At 37.4% G+C, this 23,118-nt stretch overlaps 1 protein-coding gene across 1 annotated transcript in view; it reads right to left on the bottom strand.

Annotated features, from left to right (window-relative positions):
• Positions 1-473: 473 nt before the first annotated feature.
• LOC126253194 (vigilin) overlaps positions 474-23,118 on the bottom strand; it is a 104,158-nt gene continuing 81,513 nt past the window's right edge. The window contains exons 20-21 of the mRNA XM_049954360.1: positions 17,324-17,542; positions 474-2,409 (exon numbers count right to left, since the gene is read on the bottom strand). Of these exons, the coding sequence (XP_049810317.1) occupies positions 2,179-2,409; positions 17,324-17,542 (450 nt within the window). The 3' untranslated portion in view covers positions 474-2,178. The remainder of the gene's footprint in view (positions 2,410-17,323; positions 17,543-23,118) is intronic.

Here is a 23,118-nt window from a genome sequence, read left to right as displayed (position 1 = left end):
AGAACCGATGAAATGCATTGCCACAGATTAGTGTACAACAATGTATTGTACATTTAGTTTCCTTCACTTGGATTTTATACAAAGTATTGGAGAGGATTGCAGTTATAAATCATAGATGGTAATTACATGTGTTTTGCTCATATTTTATGGGATTTTCACATTTTCCTCAATTTTCCTTTTTTTAAACCTGGACCACACGAAAACATAAAATGGGGTTTCACTGTGTGTATAATATGGGTATCTTGCTTGCTAAACACAAGTCAGTGGTTTTCGTCAAACTTCAAAGAAACCCCATTTTATGTTCAGATATGTGAAACTGACAATTTCAATTTGCTGACCTAAAGTCAGTTTTACAACTGCCTTTCCTCATTCTCTTGATAGTACTAAAAACTTACAGCTGTAAATCTGCACACATTTTTCTGAACTGCTGGAAGAGGAAAGGATGGGGGAAAAAAATACCTCAAAATAAAATGTTCAGTTTAACATAAGAATTTTATTTCAAATTTTGTCATTTATGTTCAGCTGTGTTCATAGCACCAGAGTTGGAGTCTATAATAATGGTTTGAACTGTGTTGTACAATACTTCTATGCAATACAAATTTTTTTTTGTTTTTGTACAAATGTATCTCACGATTCATATCACTTAATGGTGTTCAAGAGACTGTCTTTGTAAATATAAACTCAACATTTATAAATGTCTAAATCTCTTTCATAACATATAGTGTGGAAAAAGGAAGTGGTTTGTGGAAAAATGACTACAATCCGTTTAGTGGTACCATTTTGCACCACAATTTAACACATCAGTATTGTGGATGGTATGGTTCCCAGTCACACTTTTAAGAATTCATTCCACAAGTGTAAATAACTATTGTATTACTACTAATAACAATAATAAAAAGAACAACAACAATAACTATGCAACAGACTTACATGCCAAAGGAACCTGACAGAGGTGCTCAAACCTCATTCCTCACATACCAGATAGTTTGGAATATACACACACACAAACAAACAAACATACGTACATTCACAATAAAGAAAAGTAGGTCAAGGATGGTAAATAAGGATTGAGTTTAAACTATAACAGATGTCATACATTCGTATTTCACTTATTCATCTGATACATGATATCTCTGTATATGAAGACACATGAGATGTATGACAAACCATGTTCCATTTTTCCACAATATATACATGTGTATATACATATGTATATTGTATATATATATAAACCTCCTTCACCCATATTACAATGCTAAGGCAGTTTCGTTTGTAAACAGCAAAAAGAATGAGGAGGGACATAAAATAAAAGTATATAAATCCCCACATTTCAAACAAAATGTCTATTAAGAAAAGCACTCACACAAAGTTGAGAAGAGGCTGCAATCAAGGCACCTTGTTGTATGTTTCATGCCTGCTTCCACAAGAAAATATATATTTCTATCATTTAAAAAAAATGCTTTGGCAGTCTGAGGTCTGCCCTGGGCATGCTGAGGTATCCAAAAGTGATATAATCAGCACTAATAATCACAGTTGTGTAATAAAAATCCAGCTTTCCTGTCCCATCTCCCACTAAAATCGATCCTTTTATTTCAAACACTAAAACCGAAATCCAAACCAACAGGTACCCCAATAAGAGTCCCGTGGCCAAAGTACGCCAAGCATGCCTCTGCAGAGCAATATATCTGAACTTTCGTATCAACTTTTATTGGTGTTATTTAATAGGGAGGATGGGGGAAGACCTTTGAAACAACATCCAATCTGCAATACCAATTGTCGGAGTCCAGAGACGCAGGCCTAGGTCGTTAATGCAGCAGTCAGTGAAGGACAAGGGAGCCAACATACAGAACCGACATTTCCCACACTTGGTTACACAAAATCACAAGGGACATCTCCCAATTAGTTTTAAAACTGTGCCATCTTCCAAGTCGATGAATATATAAATTGATCATTTTCATAATACAGCTGTCTATGTGTGTTATATTAAAATGCAGTATACTTACCAGCAATATGTATTAAAATTTTAATTTAACTTGGAAGTGGTGGTTTTCAAGTGCTTTTATCACAATTACTTGATTCTTTTAGGTTAATGTGTAAATAATTAAACAACCCTCATAGTCACCCCAAAAAGGAATATATATGTGAGTATATTTGGAGGTACCACGAAAGCAGTGGGTACTAGCGTCTCGCTCCCCAGGCTCCTGCAGGAGCTACACTTTGCGGGATGTCACCACCTCCACCGAAAGATGGGAACTCTGAAGTACTAGCAGTATCTGGGGCTCTCTGTTCCCACGGTGCTCCTTTGACCACAAAACCCGGATTGCTACCTCCCTGAGATGAGCTCCCTTCAGCATCATGTCCAAAAATTGAACGGTTGTCAGGACGCTCATTTTCAGCTACATCCTGCAACTGATCACAAACAAGTCAACATTAAAACAAGAAGAAGAAACGCCATGGCCCTAATATAAACAGGAAATGTAGTAACTCCTCCTCTTTTCACAAAATACAATATATACTCTTTCTCATATAATTAAACTTATGACATAGAAGTTATTAACTGAAAAGGAATATGTTGGCAATTGTGTTCAGAGAAACTATGCAACAGTTTTTCTCAGTAGATACATTTCAGCGCCAAACTTTCTCCCGGGTGAAAATACACTTTTTCCGTGTTAAGTGACAGTATACTCTTATTCAGCACTGTAAAACTCGTCAATCCTTAGAACGTTAGTGGTTTTATATACCGGAGTAGAATTTCCCGGCACTTTAGAAAACGTAACTCGGGGGAAAAACACGTTTTGAAAGACCTTTCATGTGCAGCAACATGTACACTGCATATTTTCATATTACGAAGGTATAAATTCGAATTCCACCAAACACTGCATGTCACTTTACGAAGCATTGAAATCCAGATTGCGATGCGCTTTTGTAAGCCATTCATAGCTCATATCACGTGATCTCGCCAGCTCATGACAGCATAGGACATAGGACACGTCAGACAATAGCAAGATCACTCTTAAGTAGCACGAACACATAAGTAAGAAAAGTCAATGGTTTAAATTAATATACACAGCATTCACCTATACTATTGGTCTCTAAGATTAATAAGCTGGAAGAGAAGCTAAGCTTCCACAAATAATGTTGATTTTTTTGGGCTTGTTACACTGTAAGAACCATCACACAAATATGCCAGTAAAATTTTTAACAACGATGTAAATGTCTGACTTCTGGGCTCGAAATTCCTCTAAATGGTCGTCCTCAAAGAGTTGATTTTTAAATGATAGTCAAACGCTTTGTGATTTAAGAAATTCATCGTACATTCTCACACATAGCTCATCTTACGTAAAAGGAAATCTCCTTTGAATGTAACGCTTTTCAAACCACAATTCGCAATGCTTTCCCACGACCTGTTAGAAATACGTTCGTTCAGCTGTTGCAAGAGAGCGCCAGATTACAAGCATCACCGCGCTTGCGCAGCTACAATGACGCAGGAAGCCCATATGATTGTACGTGTAAAACATTAAAAGATCTTACATTATGTCATAAAATAAACAAGACATCAGAGGATACTTCAAGAGCGTCGGAATTTTGTGAACCATACTAAACCGCATAATTCGGCTTAAAAAGCACATTCGTATGCAAATTTTCTTGAGGTACCAGTACTGTATTATCTCATGTTTGGTTCTTTATTATGGCATAATGCCATACGTGCACTTGGAATGCAGCGAACAGTTGAAACTAGCCAATAGTGTGAAATTAAACACTTCCTTTCAAATAAATTGACTGCCTCAACAGAAAAGAATAATAAAAGCCAAATCTCTTTAGCAAACAGGCCAAAATAACTTCATTGTTCTGTAAGGCGATTAATGTTTGACTGTCAGAAAGGTGGAAACAAAATCTAAAACTAATAACATATTTTAGCCTTCCGTAACTACGCAAACGTATTTTAATTCATTTGATAGCTCCTGGCCACAAAAAATCCATTTCATCATTTAACGTGACAGCAATAAACGAAGAGGAAACAACAAAATCACTAAACGTAAACACAGGTCACGTGGAGACGACCCACCTCCCCATCACAACTCAGACTGCTCTGTGCATCAGCCCCAGATTTACTAATTTCCGAACCGGGGCAATATTAAGTAGTGGCGCCCAGCCACACTTCTGTAACTAGAAGCGGTAGAAGGTACTACTCGTACACGACTCAACTGCGCATGCGCCAAGATCCCGCCCGCATCGGCTCAAACGAATCTAATTTAAATAGTTGTCATGCCACACTCATCGGAGACAATTTGTTGTTACAAAGCATTGCATAGTCTTCCTAAAGCCTTTGACACACTTTGCTGTTGGCAGACGCTTTTATGAGCACTGTTTTGTTGTTGTATATGGCGCATTTCCTTTGCAACTTAAGTTTTATTTTCTTTCTTTTTTTTCTCTCCTGTTCATCTTTTGTTGCTGCAGTATTATTCTGCAGTAGCGGGATACAGTAATATCCTTTGTTAGAGTATTGGTTCTTACCAATCAAAATCACATAAATTCTACCGAAAACTAAAACAATGAAAAATTCCCGGAATTCTAAACAATTCCTGGATTTTTCCCGGTTTTCTCCCGGATGAAAAAATTCCCGGGTTTTTCCCGGATCTCCCGGTTCGTATACACCCTGTTTAAGAAAAATTGTTAACAATCTTATGTCAGACTGCAGACTTCCAAAGGAAAAGCAATCATAACTAGTTCTCTCTGACTGCCATTTTTTATACCGTATCTTCATTTAGAATGAACTACAGTCTCAATTCTACCTGCTGTGTATCATGTTCTGATCAACTGCAACATCTCACTGACCTTTCTCTTAAATATATCCTTGAGAACAAACCATACGAGATAGACCATTTCCCGCTGCAGGAGTGGAGCTACAAGACTCCTATTTACCGCAATGGTTTAGTGATACTTTGTTTAATAGCTGATCTGGTCCTGATACTATAGCAATAAAATGTATACTAAGAGCGCAGCTTCATGTCCTCCCATTACCACTAATATATATTTGTGCTAGAGCTCTGATACTCTCAATGGCATTTGTTATTAAGTGCCAGTGTGAAGAAAATCTGCAGACAAATTTTCTTATGTTCATCAGAATCAATTTGGCAAGTTAAAATTGTGTGACAGCTCCACATATTTCAAGGTAATTTCACTGTCAACTGCACACCCCATACATCCTTCACTGACTAACTCAAAACACCAGGTCATCATACGTTTTACAGCATACCATACCAATCTGACATGCAAAGCTCTCATCACAAATATTCATCACAGTGCATACTCCACCACAGTGCATGAGGAACACATCTCAGTTGATCAGAGTTGTCTGTTGAGTGTTCTGTTGAAAGAAACTCTAGTCATCACTGGAGTATTACACAGTCCAAGAGCAGGGTGACAAGTTCTCAACAGAACGGTGAAGATTAAAAACTCATTTATCCGTCAAAATTATCTGTTTTTGATCCCTCCACTTACAAAGGGAGGGTATATATGTGGGCCACCAATTCTGATCAAGTTTTATAAGAACGCTCTATACTGAAAATAGAGACATGCTTGTTTTGAATTTCTGCTAGACTCCCTAGTTTCTCAAAAGTCGAGGTCAAAGTTAAAGACGGGAAATCATATTTTCAATGATATGCATCTAAAGATCATATAAAAACAAACATTTTTGTGTGTTTCCATTCTGGATCTTGGGTACCTGTCATTCTGTGTGTCCAGTAGAATGATGTTAGTGGCTGAGTGGCAAGGCATTATTTTCATTCTGTTTTTTGGTGTATCTGATAATATTTTGATAATCAGAATACTTTTATTTGTATTTTTTTTTGAAGTAAAATATTGGGAAGTGTGATTAATAATGAAATAAGTCTATATTATAATGTATTGACAAAATCAAACAATAGAAAATCCAAGACAGAATAACAATATTATGACAATATATATTTTTTCATGATATTATCATGATGGTCCGACAATCATTTTCATCGTGACACGCAGCACAAAAATATAACTAAAGTGTATTATTGTGTGTTTTTACCTATCTATTCATGAGCATTCTTGCAGTTAGTGGGGGGAAACAGAAAAATATTTCCTGCAGCACACACAACACACATGCATTGGCATGTTTTCCGGAACACATGCATAAATTTTGATAGCATTCACACTATCTCTTAATTCTCTGCTCTGCTGTGATGTCGCAGGATTCTGAAATCGTGCAATGACGACGTTTACCAGTCGGAAAAAGTAAATGTCACATGACTGGCAGGGAGGTAACATTTCGGTGGTATCACTTTCACCATGCAGGTCGGATCATCATCATCATCATCATCATCATCATCATCATCATCATCATCATCATCATCTACAAAAGACCTATCCACTACATCATGTATCTCTAAGAAAATAACTGTCAATACATTAAAATATATATTTATTTGATAATTAATCTCACACCCCAATTTTTTACTTCCAAAAAGGCAAAGAAAGTATTCCAATTACCAGTATATCATCGGATAAACCAAAAAATATAGAATGAAAACAAACCAAAGTTTGGTGTTCTATTGCCTTGTTCGCTCAGCTGCTGACTTCACTCTGCTGAACACACGGAATGATGGGTACCCGAGATTCAGCATGAAAACACAAAAATGCTAATAACTAATAATTATCTTTGGACCCCACATTATAATAAAAAAATTTTTGTTTTTAGATTATCTTTGGCTGTGTAACACTGAAAATTTGATTTTCAGTCAACTTTAACCCAACTTCTTTAAAAAAATAGGGAGTATCTACGAAAAAGCCAAAGCACATGTGGGTGTATTTTCGGTATAGGAGGTCTTTGCAAAACTTGAACAACATTGGTGAACCACATGCAGACCTTTTGTTAGTCAAATATTTCGCAAGTGAGTAAATTCCATTCCTGAGGCACTAACTGAGATCTCCAAATGTCTGTGGCTGCCACATTCTTAACATAGTATACTAAATCTTTTTCTGGTTACACATTTCTTTAAATGTGGAAACAGTTTAAACTCAGTGAGCCAAATCTAGTGAATATTGTGCACCTTCCAAAAATTTCTACTAAAAATCCTTCCATGTACCTACAGTCTAGTACATTTGTAGGTAGTTGCCTTGTCCTGGTAGGAGGATTCCACTCTCTAACAATTCAAACATTCTCTCTTATTTTTTAAATCTAGTTCATGCGGAAGTTCACATATAGATAAGCAATATGAAGAATTTCTTTTCCATTCCAGAAAACTCTCAATAATCCTTAGAGTGTAACAAATCAATTTCATTTATTTTGTTGCAGGACCTCCAACTTCTACTCAACTCCTTGAATGCCATTTTAATTTCTGTTGGTATTTGGGGTACCCTAATTTCATTCACAGTAACAACTCAGCACACAAAAAATGCAATCCTTTTTAAAATTAGTAACCCTGCCGAGAAACTGATTGAATTTTACATTTACTTTTCATTAAAGCCCTATAAGTGCCTCACATCTCTGACAGAGCTTTCTCTTAGTTATTTCTCATGTAACATTAATCCTATTCCAATATGTTAAGAGGAGGGGCATGAAAATTGTGTGTTGCAAATAATAAATGGAGATTTTTGTCATTAATACAAAACAGGAGTCTTTTATTAAATGTAATAAATTTGTCATTTTCTTTGCTCCTACAAAAAAATGTCATAACTATAAGGGCAGCGGTTTACTAGTACTGGTAACAGATAATTACTGAAAGCTGAAATTCAGATTCTGAATTTTTCTGAAGGTTGTGGCTCACTTATAATCAAAAATGAGGGATCATCTCCATGCAAAGAACTATGGCTCTAGATGTAATCTCAAACAAAAATATTCCGCTTCCAATGAACTCCGGTCAAGTAGCAGTTTTAGTTACCAATGTTACACAACCAGAAGTACCAAAAGTGCAGCATTTTTAATATATTCAATGTGGTGCATCAATTAAATTGCATATTTTCAAAGTACACCAGTATAAATATGAAAACCATCAGCTGTAACACATTAGTTTTGCAAACATGTAAATCAACACATCAGCTCCATTTGCTTCTAGCAGCCAATCATAGCACAGAATATACTACAGTATGCTAACATCACTGTCTTCACATAATGATACTCTGCAGAATTTAAATCATGCTGCACAAATAGTATGATAGTGTCTTACAGAAACATACTCAATGGATTATAACCAACTCGCAACTTAAAGTGGACCTCAGGCTGCACACGGATCAGGCTGTAGACACACTTTTCATACACAAAGTTCTGTTTTACCACCAGAAAAAAAAAAAAAAAATTGTGTGTAGTCACATGTTGTGTGCTGTGACTGGCTGATAGAAACAAACTGAGCATCTACATCTACATCAATACTCTGCAAATCACATTTAAGTACATGGCAAGAGTTCATCGAACCACCTTCACAATTCTCTATTATTCCAATCTCGTATAGCGCACGGAAAGAATGAACACCTGTATCTTTCCGTACGAGCTCTGATTTCCCTTACTTTATCTTGGTGATTGTTCCCCCCTATATAAGTCTGTGTCAACAAAATATTTTTGCATTCGGAGGAGAAAGTTTGTAATTGGAATTTCGTGAGAAGATTCCGTTGCAATGAAAAACGCCTTTCTTTTAATGATATCCAGCCCAAATCCTGTATCATTTCTTTGACACTTTCTCCCATATTTCACGATAATACAAAACATGCTACATTTCTTTGAACTTTTTTGATGTACTCCGCCAGTCCTAGCTCTTAAGGATCCCACACTGCACAGCAGTATTCTAAAAGAGGACGGACAAGCATAGTGTAGGCAGTCTCCTTAGTAGGTCTGTTGCATTTTCTAAGTGTCCTGCCAATAAAACGCAGTCTTTGGTTAGCCTTCCCCACAACATTTTCTATGTGTTCCTTCCAATTTAAGTTGTTTGTAATTGTAATACCTAGGTATTTAGTTGAATTTATGGCTTTTAGATTAGACTGATTTATCGTGTAACCGAAGTTTAATGAGTTCCTTTTAGCACTCATGTGGATGACCTCATACTTTTCATTATTTAAGGTCAACTACCACTTTTCGCACCATTCCAATATTTCTTCTAAAACATTTTGCAGTTTGTTTTGATCTTCTGATGACTTCATTAGTCGATAAACGACAGCGTCATCTGCAAACAACTGAAGACGGCTGCTCAGATTGTCTCCAAAATCATTTATATAGATAAGTAACAGCAAAGGGCCTATAACACTACCTTGTGGAATGCCAGAAATCACTTCTGTTTTATTCGATAACTTTCCGTCACAGATCCAGTCACCTAACTGAGACGATATTCACTAACACGCAATTTCACTACGAGCCACTTGTGTGGTACAGTGTCAAAAGCCTTCCGGAAATCCAGAGATACAGAGTCAATTTATTTATTTATTTATTTATTTATTTACATGTCAAGTTCCGTAGGACCAAATTGAGGAGCAAATCTCCAAGGTCATGGAACATGTCAGTACATGAACTTACAACATAAAAGTAATAACGGGTAAAAATAAATGTTTATGAACCTGAAAGAAAATCAGTCCATAAGTTTAAGCAAACGCTATCAGCAATACAATGAGAATAAGCTTAATTTTTCAAGGAACTCCTCGACAGAATAGGAGGAGTGACCCATGAGGAAACTCTTCAGTTTCGATTTGGAAGCGCGTGGATTACTGCTAAGATTTTTGAATTCGAGTGGCAGCTTATTGAAATTGGATGCAGCAGTATACTGCACACCTTTTTGCACAAGAGTTAATGAAGTCCGATCCAAATGGAGGTTTGATTTCTGCCGAGTATTAACGGAGTGAAAGCTGCTTATTGTTGGAAATGAACTAATATTGGTAACAAGAAACGACAATAAGGAATATACATATTGAGAGGCCAATGTCAAAATACCCAGACTCGTGAAAAGACGTCGACAAGAGGTTCGTGAACTCACACCACTTATTGCCCAAACCGCCCGTTTCTGAGCCAAAAATATCCTTCTAGAATGGGAAGAGTTACCCCAAAACATAATACCATACGACATAAGTGAATGAAAATAATCAAAGTAGACTAATTTACGTATCGAAGTAGCACTCACTTTCGATACCGTTCGAATAGAAAAAATGGCAATATTAAGTCTTTGAACAAGATCCTGAACGTGGGCTTTCCACGACAGCTTACTATCTATCTGAACACCTAGGAATTTGAACTGTTCAGTTTCACTAATCATATGCCCGTTCTGTGAGATTAAAACGTCAGGTTTTGTTGAGTTGTGTGTTAGAAACTGTAAAAACTGAGTCTTACTGTGATTTAACATTAGTTTATTGCCTACAAGCCATGAACTGTGGTCATGTACTGCACTACTTGAAACCGAGTCAATGTTGCACACAACATCCTTTACTACCAAGCTAGCGTCATCAGCAAACAGAAATATTTTAGAGTTACCCATAATACTAGAGGGCATATCATTTATATAAATAAGGAACAGGAGCGGCCCCAACACTGATCCCTGGGGCACCCCCCACTTGACAGTACCCCACTCGGATCCCACATCACAGCCGTTATCAACATTGTGAATAATGACCTTTTGCTGCCTGTTGCTGAATTAAGAGGTGAACCAATTGTGAGCTACTCCCCTTATTCCATAATGGTCCAACTTCTGGAGCAATATTGTGAGATCAACACAGTCAAATGCCTTTGTTAAATCAAAAAATACGCCAAGCGTTCGAAACTTTTTGTTTAGCCCATCCAGTACCTCACAGAGAAAAGAGAATATAGCATTTTCAGTTGTCAAACGACTTCTAAAACCGAACTGTACATTTGATAGCAAATCGTGTGATATAAAATGATCAATTAACCTTACATACACAGCCTTTTCGATAACTTTTGCAAACACTGATGGCATAGAAATAGGTCAAAAATTATCTATATTATCCCTTTCTCCCTTTTTATAAAGCGGCTTTACTACCGAGTACTTTAATCGCTCAGGAAACTGACCATTCCTAAAGGAAAAATTACAAATATGCTAAATACAGGGCTAACATGTGCAGCACAGTACTTTAATATTCTACTAGACACTCCATCATAACCATGAGAGTCCTTAGTCTTCAGTGATTTAATTATTGACTCAATCTCCCTCTTGTCTGTATCACAGAGGAGTATTTCAGACGTCAATCTCGGAAAGGCATTTGCTAAGAAATTTATATGATTTCCTGTAGAAACTAAATTTTTATTTAATTCACCAGCAATGCTCAGAAAATGGTTGTTAAATGCTGTACATATATCTGATTTATCAGTAACAGAACTGACTTTATATCATCAACCTTGTGCTGCTGACCAGACACTTCCTTCACAACTGACCATATGGCTTTAATTTTATCCTGTGAATTAGCTAGTCTATTTGTATACCACATACTTTTTGCCTTGCTGATAACATTTATCAGCACCTTACAATATTGTTTGTAATGGGCTACTGTAGCTTGATTGTGACTACTTCTAACATTTTGATATAATTCCCGCTTTGTTCTACATTATATCCTTATCTCACTAGTCAGCCAACCGAGCTGTCCATTACTGCTACTACCCCGTTTAGAATGTTCTAATGGAAAGCAACTCTCAAAGAGCATGAGAAACGTGTTATGGAAGGCATTATATTTATCATCTATATTATCAGCACTATAAACATCTTGCCACTCTTGTTCCTTGACAAGTTTTGAAAAACTATCTATTGCAGTTGGATTAACTTTCCTAAGTAGTTTGTAATTAAAGACGACATTGGTTTGAGCACAAAAACCTTTTAGTGTTAAAATTTGCGCATCATGGTCTGACAGGCCATTCACCCTTTTACTAACAGAATGCCCATCTAGTAATGAAGAATGAATAAAAATATTGTCTACAACTGTGCTACTGTTCCCCTGCACCCTAGTTGGAAAAAACACAATCAGATCATATGAATTTAGGAGATCTACCAATATCCTTTTTCTTGCACAATCATGTGCAAAATTAATATTGAAGTCACCACATATAACTACTTTCTGGTACTTCCTACAAAGTGAATCAAGAACTCTCTCTAGCTTAAGCAAAAATGCTCTGAAGTCGGAGTTAGGGGACCTATAAACAACAGCAATTAGAAGTTTAGTTTCACTAAATTCAACTAATGCTGCACAACTTTCAAATATCTGTTCCGTGCAGTGTCGTGATACGTCTATGGACTCAAATGAAATACTGTTTTTTACGTACAGAGCCACTCCCCACGCCGCAAGGAACTCCTTGAGAAACAGCCAGCTAATCTGTAGCCTGGTAAAGGAAGCCTCTGAATTATCAAATTATTTAAGTGGTGCTCTGATATACCAATAATTTCAGAGTTAACATCTATTAGCAGTTCACTAACTTTATCTCTAATACCTCTTATATTTTGATGAAATATGCTAATTCCTTCTCTACTTGGAAACATTAAATCCTCTGGAGGTGAGCCCTTAGAGGCACTTCCTTTAAGCAGGTATACCTATGAGCTGACTTCAGTCTAAAAAAGGTGCAGCACTAACACCAACTACTACAGGAATTTTTCCACGAGTGATACCACTACCACCACCACCCACTACACTGTCACCTATAAGCTTAGCCAACCTCCCGTTCCCATACCTATTGAGGTGCAGGCCATGCCTAGTGAAACCCCATCTACTGATAGACCCAACTGGCACCACTGAGATGTGATCCATTCCCTCCGCCATCAGTGCCCTCCCCAGCCCCATATTAACGCGCCTAACAGCCGCATTAAGATGAGGTCGATCATGACGCTGAAACAGTTGCATGAAATGCACATTAGTGCCACCAGTTTGAGTAGCTATCTTAACCGAGTCACCACTGACATCATATTCCCCGTCCCTATCGAGACTGTTCCCTGCTCCACCCACTATCACTACCTGATCCTCTTTCGTAAAATTCTTACATAACTGCCCTATGCTTTCAGTCACCCGAGCCAACCCTGCAATCGCTTCACAATGCTGGTGACCTGAAATTCCTTGTCAATAGCACTCAGCACTTCATGTGAATAAAGAGCTTTTGTACCAAGGAGAATCAGCTCTGTCGTTTGTCAATTTATTTGGTATAAATGTTCCATGTTTGTTTATACGCTTGTGAATCTTCAGTGCAGTAGTTCGTGTTTCTCGTAACTATACTTAAATACCACAAAAATATGCAATTTAACTGAAGCATCGCAAGCGACTTCTCCTCAGTGCATTGGTTTTGCTATTGTTTATTCCACAAAAATATCACTGTTTCACACCAAATTGCTTCATTACTGTGGAAAATGGAAATGCGATGAAACCAGCAAGTTTTTGAGAAATATGAAGAGAAAAACATTTCAGGCTGAAGAAAAGGAGACACTAAAATACACCAGGTTGCACCTTCAAACTATTTTAACAACTCTTATGGCCACAGATTCATAGATGTCTGCAGTCACAGCACAAGGTTCTTATTTCAACCCTAGCATGATAATGAACACTACTAATGCTGACATGGCAGTGTCATATACAGGTATGTCCATCTGAAGTTTCAGATGATATTATCTCCAAAACTATACATTGGGTAAAAACAGTGGGTAAGACAAGTTTGTAAGCTCAAAGGAGGACATCAAATGATACTAGACGTGACCCCCACCTCCTGCCCCCTTGGGTGGGGCAGGGGCAACTTTTAAATGGAAACACCCATTTTTATTGCAGATTCAGATTCTTCAGAAAAAAGTAATCTAGTTTTGCCTGAAACTAGTTTTTTAAACCATTGACAGACGGCGCTGAAATCGAGAAAAATTAAAATTGGGGAAGAACTCCGATTTATTTAGAATGATCTGCAAACAATGCATCAAATCAATTCCAAATGTGCACCAATTCTTTCATTACGCCAAATTAAGCTGTTTTTCTCTCTACCAATATGTATCCTATCCGCCACAGTTTTTGATGGAGGGAGGCGGAATGGTATTAAAATCTTGTTAGGGAACTCTTCACAACTGCATTACTCACCCGACTGTTGTGATACCATGGCCAAATTGCGAACTATGGCTCAGCATAAAGGTCGGTGTAATGCGACGGTGTAATGCGAACAGACGTCACTTTACTTTCAGACTGTGAACCGTAAACATCAACTGACAAAAGTAAATTATTCTTTGGCGACACATGGCTCACTACCCTCCTACAGAGACTGTTGATATTATGTTAATTTTAGGTGAATGCCATAACAATTACGCTGCAGCTGCGCAATTGTATGTAGTTCGTTTCCCAAACAGACAACATCCAGACGGAAACGTTATTCGAAATTGCACTCAAAGAGTTCGAAATGAATACATGCACCATCCATCTTGTAATCGCAAATACAATGAAAATGACACTCATACCCTTCCCGTTCTCACCTGTGTTCAACTGGTTCCCGAAATGAGTAGTCGTGCGATTCAGAGACAAACTGGAATACCGAAATCAACTGTTTTGAGGATTGTGAAGGCACATAAATATCATGCGTATTGTATCACACTGACACAGGCATTAACACCGAAAGCCCCACCGATGAGGCCACATTCAAAAACAATGGCGAATTAAATTGTCATGATTGTCATCATTGGTCCCCTGTCAATCCACACTGGCACAGACCTGCTGACAAACACAAATGGTCGTTAATGGTCTGGTGGGGAATTTTAAATAGTTATTTGATAGGACAATATTTTTTTGACTGAAATGTTACTGGGTAATCTTATTTACAATTTCTCCACGATGATTTGTTGGAGCTAATGGAAGATGTTGATTTACATACTAGGCAACCAATGTGGTTCCAACAGGATGGAGCAGCTACCCATTATGCTAAAAATGTGTGGAATGTTTTAAATTTACGGTACCCTGGTTGGAGGATAGGACTTGGCAGACAAATTCTGTGGCCTTCACGTTCACCAGACCTAACATCTCCTGATTTTTCTCTTGTGAAGTTATTTAAGAAATATTGTTTATGAAAGGCAGCCCACAACCCTTAACAATATGGAGCAACGCATTCGAAGAGTGTATGCAGCCATACCACAGGATGTGCTGCTCAAAACTGTGGACAACTTTCGCAGGCGATTGACTTTATGCATTGAAGCAAATGGGGATAAATTTGAACAATTTCTTCATGGCTAATTTCATTAATTAAGCACCCCAAATTGTGAGAGGCAAGGGGACTCTCACTAATGAAGCATCCCATGGTAACATCATTCTATGTCCATTCTGTCAACCCTGGGTAACACTAAAAGTAGGATACAGTACATTTTGCACAAAAATAGCTTAATTTGGCGTAACGAAAAAATTGGTGCACATTTTTTATCGATTTGATGCATTTTTCTCTGATAATTCTAAATAAATCAGAGTTCTTCCCCAATTTTACATTTTTCTTAATTTCAGTGCCATCTGTCAATGGTTTAAAAAAAATGTTTCAGACAAAATTTGATAACTTTTTTATGGAGAATCCAAATCTGCAATAAGAAATGGGTGTTTCCATTCAAGATTTAAAAGTTGCCCCAGCCCCACCCAAGGGGGCGGGGGCTGGAGGTCACGTGTAATATCATTTGATGTCCCCATTTGAGCTTACGAACTCGTTTTACCCACTATTTTTACCCGATGTATAGTTTGAGACATTCTCATCCGAAACTTCAGATGGATCACCCGGTATAATGGGAATGTCTGGCTACAGCCAATAGGGACTCTGAAGTAATCCCAATTCCTTGATAACTTAGTGTAAGAGCAACTGTCCATGCCAGCAGGAAATGTGGACATTGTAAAATGTGTGATGTTGCCTAAAGGCAATTTGTTCACTGTGTTCAAATATATAGGTTGTCCCATTTATCTTAATCATCCCAAATAACTTTGTCCAGAAGCAAAATAAAAAATGTATCTTACAAATGTTTCTTGTGTTTCAGGACATTAACCAGCCTGAATCATTATCTCCTGATTTTCTTTGTTATTTCTTTAACAGCACCTTATTTTTTTTATTTTGAATTCACTACCTCCCCTCAGGGTCTGTTGAAAAACTTATCACAGAGTGTCATTCTATAAACATGACATCATTAAAAATGTAAAATAAAACTGACTGACTCTCTTACACACAATGCAGGTACTTTGAGCAATGTAACTCATCCACTTGCTGCAGTTGACAGTACACACATGGAAAAACAAGGTAAACGTACATTGGACATTCAGTCCTGTTTATCTTTACCACTCCAAGTGAGCAGCAATTTTACTTTCTCTTCACACAAACCTTCACATGAAGATTTTTTAACATCATGTTTGTGTGAATGGTATGCTGTGCTATGATTATGAATAGGTCTTGAGGACAGGAGTGTATTACTGAACAAAAGAAAACTTACTGCAATTCATAGCTTCAGAACAAACGAAGTCATAAGAAGGGCAATTGTGCTGGTTTATGAACCCCCTGGTATGAAATAATTATTTGCTTTGTAACAAAATTATAGGGGTGGTGGTTAAGATAGATGAGACATCCTGTAGACTCCTGGTGGCTTTTTTCACACTACAGTGAATTGCTGACGGATAAGCACTGTAATGTCTTAGTAGGCAACTTTGAAGTTATAACAATTCTATTTTATGGAAATCTTTAAAGTCCTTGGTTACAAGTTATTTTTTCAGCAACTGACTAGATTAAATAAGTATAACACAAACTTTTTTCCCTTAAATAATGTAATACATATGATACTGACGTCGATAAACAGAATGGAACTGATAGGTATATCTTCATTTTCAATGTAACACATTGAGAAGCTGGAATAAACCAAAAATAAAGGGCATACAGTACTTCAAAAATTAGGCATAAGAAACTAATATGAAAACTGGGAGAGAGTAACTATAAAACCGACGAAAAATTAACACCAGAATCGGCCATTATTTCCAGCCCCTAGCTAAATCAATTATTCCATTCAGATTTAACTGCAACTCCTTCATTGCAGGATTGTGCACTTTTGCTACAATTCGTGACTGTTTCCGGAAATGTGAATCATCAGAAAGTTAAGTATGACACAAAGACACAATAAAACATAGAAATTTAAATTGGTTTATCACACAAAGAGACCAGTAATCCAAACTGTTAAGTATATAAGTGACAAAAATGTATTCCTTTCACAGTCATGGTCACAATATACTTGTGCCAACTGCATACAAATATCTTTCCTTTTACTCCACAGACTGGATAGTTTCTACACCATTGAAAACACAAATTAACATTCAGGTAATTTTATGGGACATGCTCTACAACATGTATTTCACTTACATATTCTTCTTCAAGGTTCAACAGGTGGTCCCGAGCATCGATAACATTGTCTTCCTGGCCAATAACAGTGACAATATTTGGTTCAGCATCCGTACTTCGAGGAAACTTTATGTCAACCTTGAACTGCTCCATTATTTTACGAATGTTGCGTCCACGTGCACCAATAAGTCTTGAATGTACCCTAGAGTCTATACACACTTCTTCCTTCACCAAATCATTCTGAAAAAGAAAGGAGTAATTTTTTGTAATATAATTGTAACAGACAACTGTACTCAACCAGAGTCAAAGCATGATAGGGAGGCCTTGGGAATTCAAATCCATGCAGAAGCAATAGAACCTAAGTTACGTTTTTGCTGATGACATTCTATCAGAACCAGCAAAGGACTTTTAACATCAACTGAATGGAATGGAGAGCCTCTTGAAAAGAGGTTAAAAGACTAATAGCAACCAAAGTGAAAGAACAGTAATGAATTGTAGTCAAATTAAATATAGTGATGTGAACAGAAATACGGTAGGAAATGAGATACTAACAATAAAAGGTTTTTCTGTTTCGACAGCAAAATAAAAAGTAGTAGAGAACATATAAGATGCAGATTGACAATAGAAAGAAAAAATTTCATGGGAGGGAGAAATATGTCAACACCTAACATAAATTTAAGTGATGTTTATGTTCTACATATAAATAATTATTATTCTCATATTACAATTTTTATTGTTTTTAACAAAATTTATTTCAACAAATTTTATTAGTTAGCTTCAGCAAGTATACCTAGAAACAAACTACTTTCATAAGCTTTGAATCATCTGCACATCACAGCCTCCTCCTTCACTGCACTTAACCTTACAGAAGTACTATAGAAGCACAGTGAAATACTGAAGCGTTAAAAATTTTAAAACAGCACATGTGTATTAAATGAAAACATAACTATAATATACCAATGCGCCATGACAATGGGTGACCAATGTGACGTGATAGAGAGGGACAGGGGAAGGGGTAATATAATTTGTGTGTGTGTGTGTGTGTGTGTGTGTGTGTGTGTGTGTGTGTGTGTGTGTGTGTGTGTGTGTGTGTGCGCGTGTGCGCGCGCGCGCATGTCTTTATTGCTTGTATTATAAGACACTATTTTAAGACATCTGAATTTCAGAACAGTATTTTGGTTGGTTTGTTTGGGGAAGGGGACCAAACAGTAAGTTCATCAGTCCCATCGGATTAGGGAAGGATGGGGAAGAATGTCGGCTGTGCCCTTTCAAACGAACCATCCCTGCATTTGCCTGAAGTGATTTAGCAAATCACAGAAAATCTAAATCAGGATGGCCAAACACAGGTTTGAACCGTCCCCCCAAAATTCAGTACAGTGCACTAATCACTGCACCCCTCACTTGGTGGAACAGTATTCCGTAATAAGTTTTAATTAAAGTCCTCAAAAATTGAAACTTGTGATTTTTATGTTTTGGAGGAGAGGTGGGGTGGGGAATATTGTACGGTTGAAGAGATGCATTCCAGCATGTAAAATTAAGCACTGGTCCAAACCTCGAACTATAATACATCAACTATTTCTTTCACTACAGCCCAGGTATCTGTGGCAAATTTATCTGTTCCAACTTCATATCCAGTAACACCTACAGGCTGTCCTAGGAGGAATGGTCAATATTCAGGGATATGACAGGAAAAATCATTCAAAGCAAAATTGTCTAGAAACATGTGCTCTAAAATGCATATGTTAAAAGCTATGAGCCTGGTTCAGCAGAAAATGTGTGTTTCACAGTAACTAACATGAACATAGCTCTTAAGGTGTGCACTTTAGAGCCCATGTTCATTGGACTTGTTTTGTTTCGAATTATCATTCAAGTCATATCCCTGAATACTGACTATTCCTCCGGAGACATCAACAATTTTTCCCACCTATTCTGCAACAACCCCATAAATCTTGTCCCTTAACAAAATTTCCTGGACAATCTTGTCCTTTCCTTCAAACACAACTCCCAGGAAAGAGAAAAAACTTGCTCGTCACCCTACATGCCTCATTAAATAGTTTCAACAGGATTACCTCAAGTCTAGCCCTGAAATGACAATGTCTCCCCCATATCCACCCCACACCATCCACTGTCACTTGTCAGCCTTCTAACCTTCATAAAATCCTTGTCAGACCATTAGAGACCTACTCCTATCTCAAGATTCCTACCCACTGCAAAACCTGCCCCATGCATCTACATACCACCACTTTCCTCAGTCCCACCACCGGTAAATTCTACGACAGAAGAAATGTTCTCCTTGCAGACACCAAGCACCCTATTATTGAACACACTATACAGTGTGGCTAAAAGAGACTTGACAACCTCCCTGACTAGAACTTTCCCTGTAGTTCAGAGAAGGGAATTTGCTCTCCAACATGTTCTCACACTGTCATCCTGCTGGAATTAACCTGTTAACATATCCTCCCTCTTTTTCTCAATGGTAATATTTCATTATTTACTAAATTACTTTTTTATTTCCTCCTCTATTCACTCAAGTTTTCCTCTTCTATTGTTCAACCTGTTTCTGAATGGAATTATTCATACCACTTTTCATTTTCCTACCCTTTCATTCATCTTTATTTCTCACTCTGTCTCTTTGATCATCTCTGGCAGTTCAATCTACCTTTAATCAAATGTAACTATATGGTTCAGGAGACCTTTTCAAGTCTCACACATCTGTGATTTATATATGCAGACTGAAAGCGACGAATGAAATTTTGTGCCAGCCTTTGTACAAATTTTCATTTCTCACTTCAGTTTGCAATCTACCTTTAACATTCATTTCATTCTCTCTCTCTCTCTCTCTCTCTCTCTCTCTCTCTCTCTCTCTCTCTCTCTCTCTCTCCCCCCCCCCCCCCCAACTTATTCCCTGTGGAAGGAATATATATGCAGTCTTTCTTCCCCTGAAGCTTAGAACTCGCCATTCTCACTCAGTTTCATTGCAACTAAAGAAACAGTATCTAAATTTTGTAATTTTAGGAATGATATGAGGTTATTTGATGCAAAATGAGGTGCTACTGCTACTATTACCACTAAAATTGATAGTAAGCACTGTCACCCCCAGGAGATATAATACTGACACTGTGCAGAAGTGCCTCTAGCTTTAATAATAGTCTTAGCAAGGAAAAGAGGCCACAAGTTTTTTCAGGTATGCCAATATCTAGATGAAGCCATTCACTGCTGATTAGATCCCATCAACCTACTAAATTGTGGAAATATGGACTGCTATGTTTCACCAATCATTCCAAATTTAGTCTTAGACATGTTCTTTGGGCTCAAGGTCAGGCAATTTAGTAGACTAGATGAGGTGCGATGGGGGCTCGTGTCTTCATCACACGGAATATATGTGTGCATCCCAGTGAGCATCATCCTATCTCGGAAGACAGGAGTGACTACAGTACAGTCACCATGAAGATTGGTTGCCGAGAATGTTGAACAAACAGTAAATGAATGAGTGAGCCTAAATAATGGCATAGAAAGCACTCCCAAAACATTATACAACCTCCTCCCACCTAAATTACACTCTGGACACAGAGCAGTTAACTCATTGTATCATTGAGGCATTCTACATCTAGCATTATTTGAAAAGACACAAAATAGTGATTCATTGGACCACACTACACACCTTCTGTCAATTACTGTCCAGTTTTTGTGTTTTGACCCACTGAAGATGACCAGCTTAGTGTGCCACTGGGAGCAAGTTTGCCTTCCAGGCTGTATGTCCATTGTATGCAATTTCATTTGCAATATTCACTCAGAAACTGGTTGAGATGGAGCTGCATTCATTGAAGGAAGCAATTCCTGTCTGGTTTGAAACTGACTGCTATTGACAGTGCATGACACTAGTCTCTGGCTCCTGATGTGCCAATTAGCATCTTTTTATGAGCATTGTTCGTCCACCATGTTATGTAGCTGGGGGTATTACGTGGCTTGTAAACACACTAGAATCTACATTGGAATTTCAACAAAACCTGGGATGCTGATGTGGGAAGGCTGGATCAGCTGGCCAGGAAAGAGAGAGTAATATATCAATAAGTTATGCCGAAAGATTATAACCACTTCCACATACTCATTTTTTTAGGAAAAAATGTTAAGAATTCAAGTAAATATTATCTGCTTCATCATGCAATACCAGTGATTTGAATGATAATCATTATCTTGCAGTGCAAAGTACTCTATTATATTTGCCCGAAGTTGTTGATAAATGTTTACGAACTACAAGGATAACATGAAATATAGGTACTAGTAAGTGAAACCAATTCCCATAACAAAGTTAAGAATACTGATCATAACTGTGGCCAAAACAATGGTTTCATCTGTAACAGTGTTTTTTACAATATGACAATACCATACCCAGAAAATTGTCACATTAACTGACTGGCTGCAGAAACCTCCACTATTACATAAGGTAAGAATGGCTGTACTTTAAAGAAATGCATATCACAAGAAAATTAATTCATCAATTATCTTACTGACAAGATGTCCCCCAAACGTGGGATCGACTTTTTGAAACTATCTATACGGTGTTGTAGATTTAAATCCCAGGTATCACACCCTGCAGCTTTTCACCCTGGGGGCCCCTCCTTTGTGAATAATTTTTTGGAATTTTGCATCATGCTCTATAGCTTTAAAAACGGAATGTTACATGGATTGGTTGCGTATTGTAATGGATAGGGTACAGTCTTCATGTTCCAGGAGTTGTGGGTTCAAATCTCAACAAGTGCTTTCAAATTTTTTATTTTTAAATCTTTATTGAAACCACTAACATCCTTATTTTTTCCATTAATTGATTTAAATGTATTTTTTTGTTTTTATTTCTTTGCCACATCATTTTAATAACCATATGAACTCATCTGCTCTCATTTTTTTCCCATCATTCTTTTTCTACTTGGAAGTTCTGTGCATGTGAATTTAATTATTTTTATTTATCTATCATAATATTTGAACATATGAAAATGCTGATCTATTGGATGAAAAGACAAACTCTATTGATACTGACAGTGCAATGGTATCAAAGAAGTATTTTTCATTAGAAGATATACATTTCTCTGGGTAGTAATTATCATACAAACATTTGAAAGACAAATACCTATTTCACTATGGACAAAACAAAGCAGATGAAGATTTAAGTGGAAGAAGGGATTATAAGTAAAGTGGAATACAAACAAAACGAGGAATAGAAATAATGAACAACAACATTGATGAAAATAAAGGCTGCTAATAGGAAAGAAATTATATCAAAGCTATTATGTAGAAGTAATTAACATCACAAAAAAATCCTAAGTGCAAAGAGAATAGGAACAAATATATGAGCAAATGGAAAAGTATCCTCGGAGTCTTTCATGGCGGCATGGCTGGATAAAATCTTCCGGTATTCAAGCAGTGTCAATTCCAATAAAATTATCAAGCTTTCGATGTCTAGCTCCACCACTGTCATCAGGAGTAAAACTACTGACTGCCAGGACCAGCACCATTTCCCACTTTTATACCTACGATTAAGGCCATTGGCACCAATCAAAGAGGGCCAAAATGACGAGTGTGCAGAAGGCAAGTTGGGCAGCTCACAGCAGCTCCAGCCCGCCACGGGACCAAGCGATGTCAGGGAGTGTGAGGGGCCAGTGCCATGTTTGAAACTGCAGCTCCCGCCTTCCTACAAGCGTTAAGCATCTGCCATTGCAGCCTTTTGACATCTCTGATTGGAGCCAGTGGCCATAATTGTAGGTATATAAGTGGGAAATAGTACCAATCCTGGCCGTCAGTAGTTTTACTCCTGACGACCA

Source organism: Schistocerca nitens, chromosome 4 (assembly GCF_023898315.1).
Source record: "Schistocerca nitens isolate TAMUIC-IGC-003100 chromosome 4, iqSchNite1.1, whole genome shotgun sequence".
NCBI classification, from domain to species: Eukaryota; Metazoa; Arthropoda; class Insecta; order Orthoptera; family Acrididae; genus Schistocerca; species Schistocerca nitens.
Note: the sequence above shows the minus strand (reverse complement) of the source record. Positions and strands in the feature narration are given on the sequence as shown.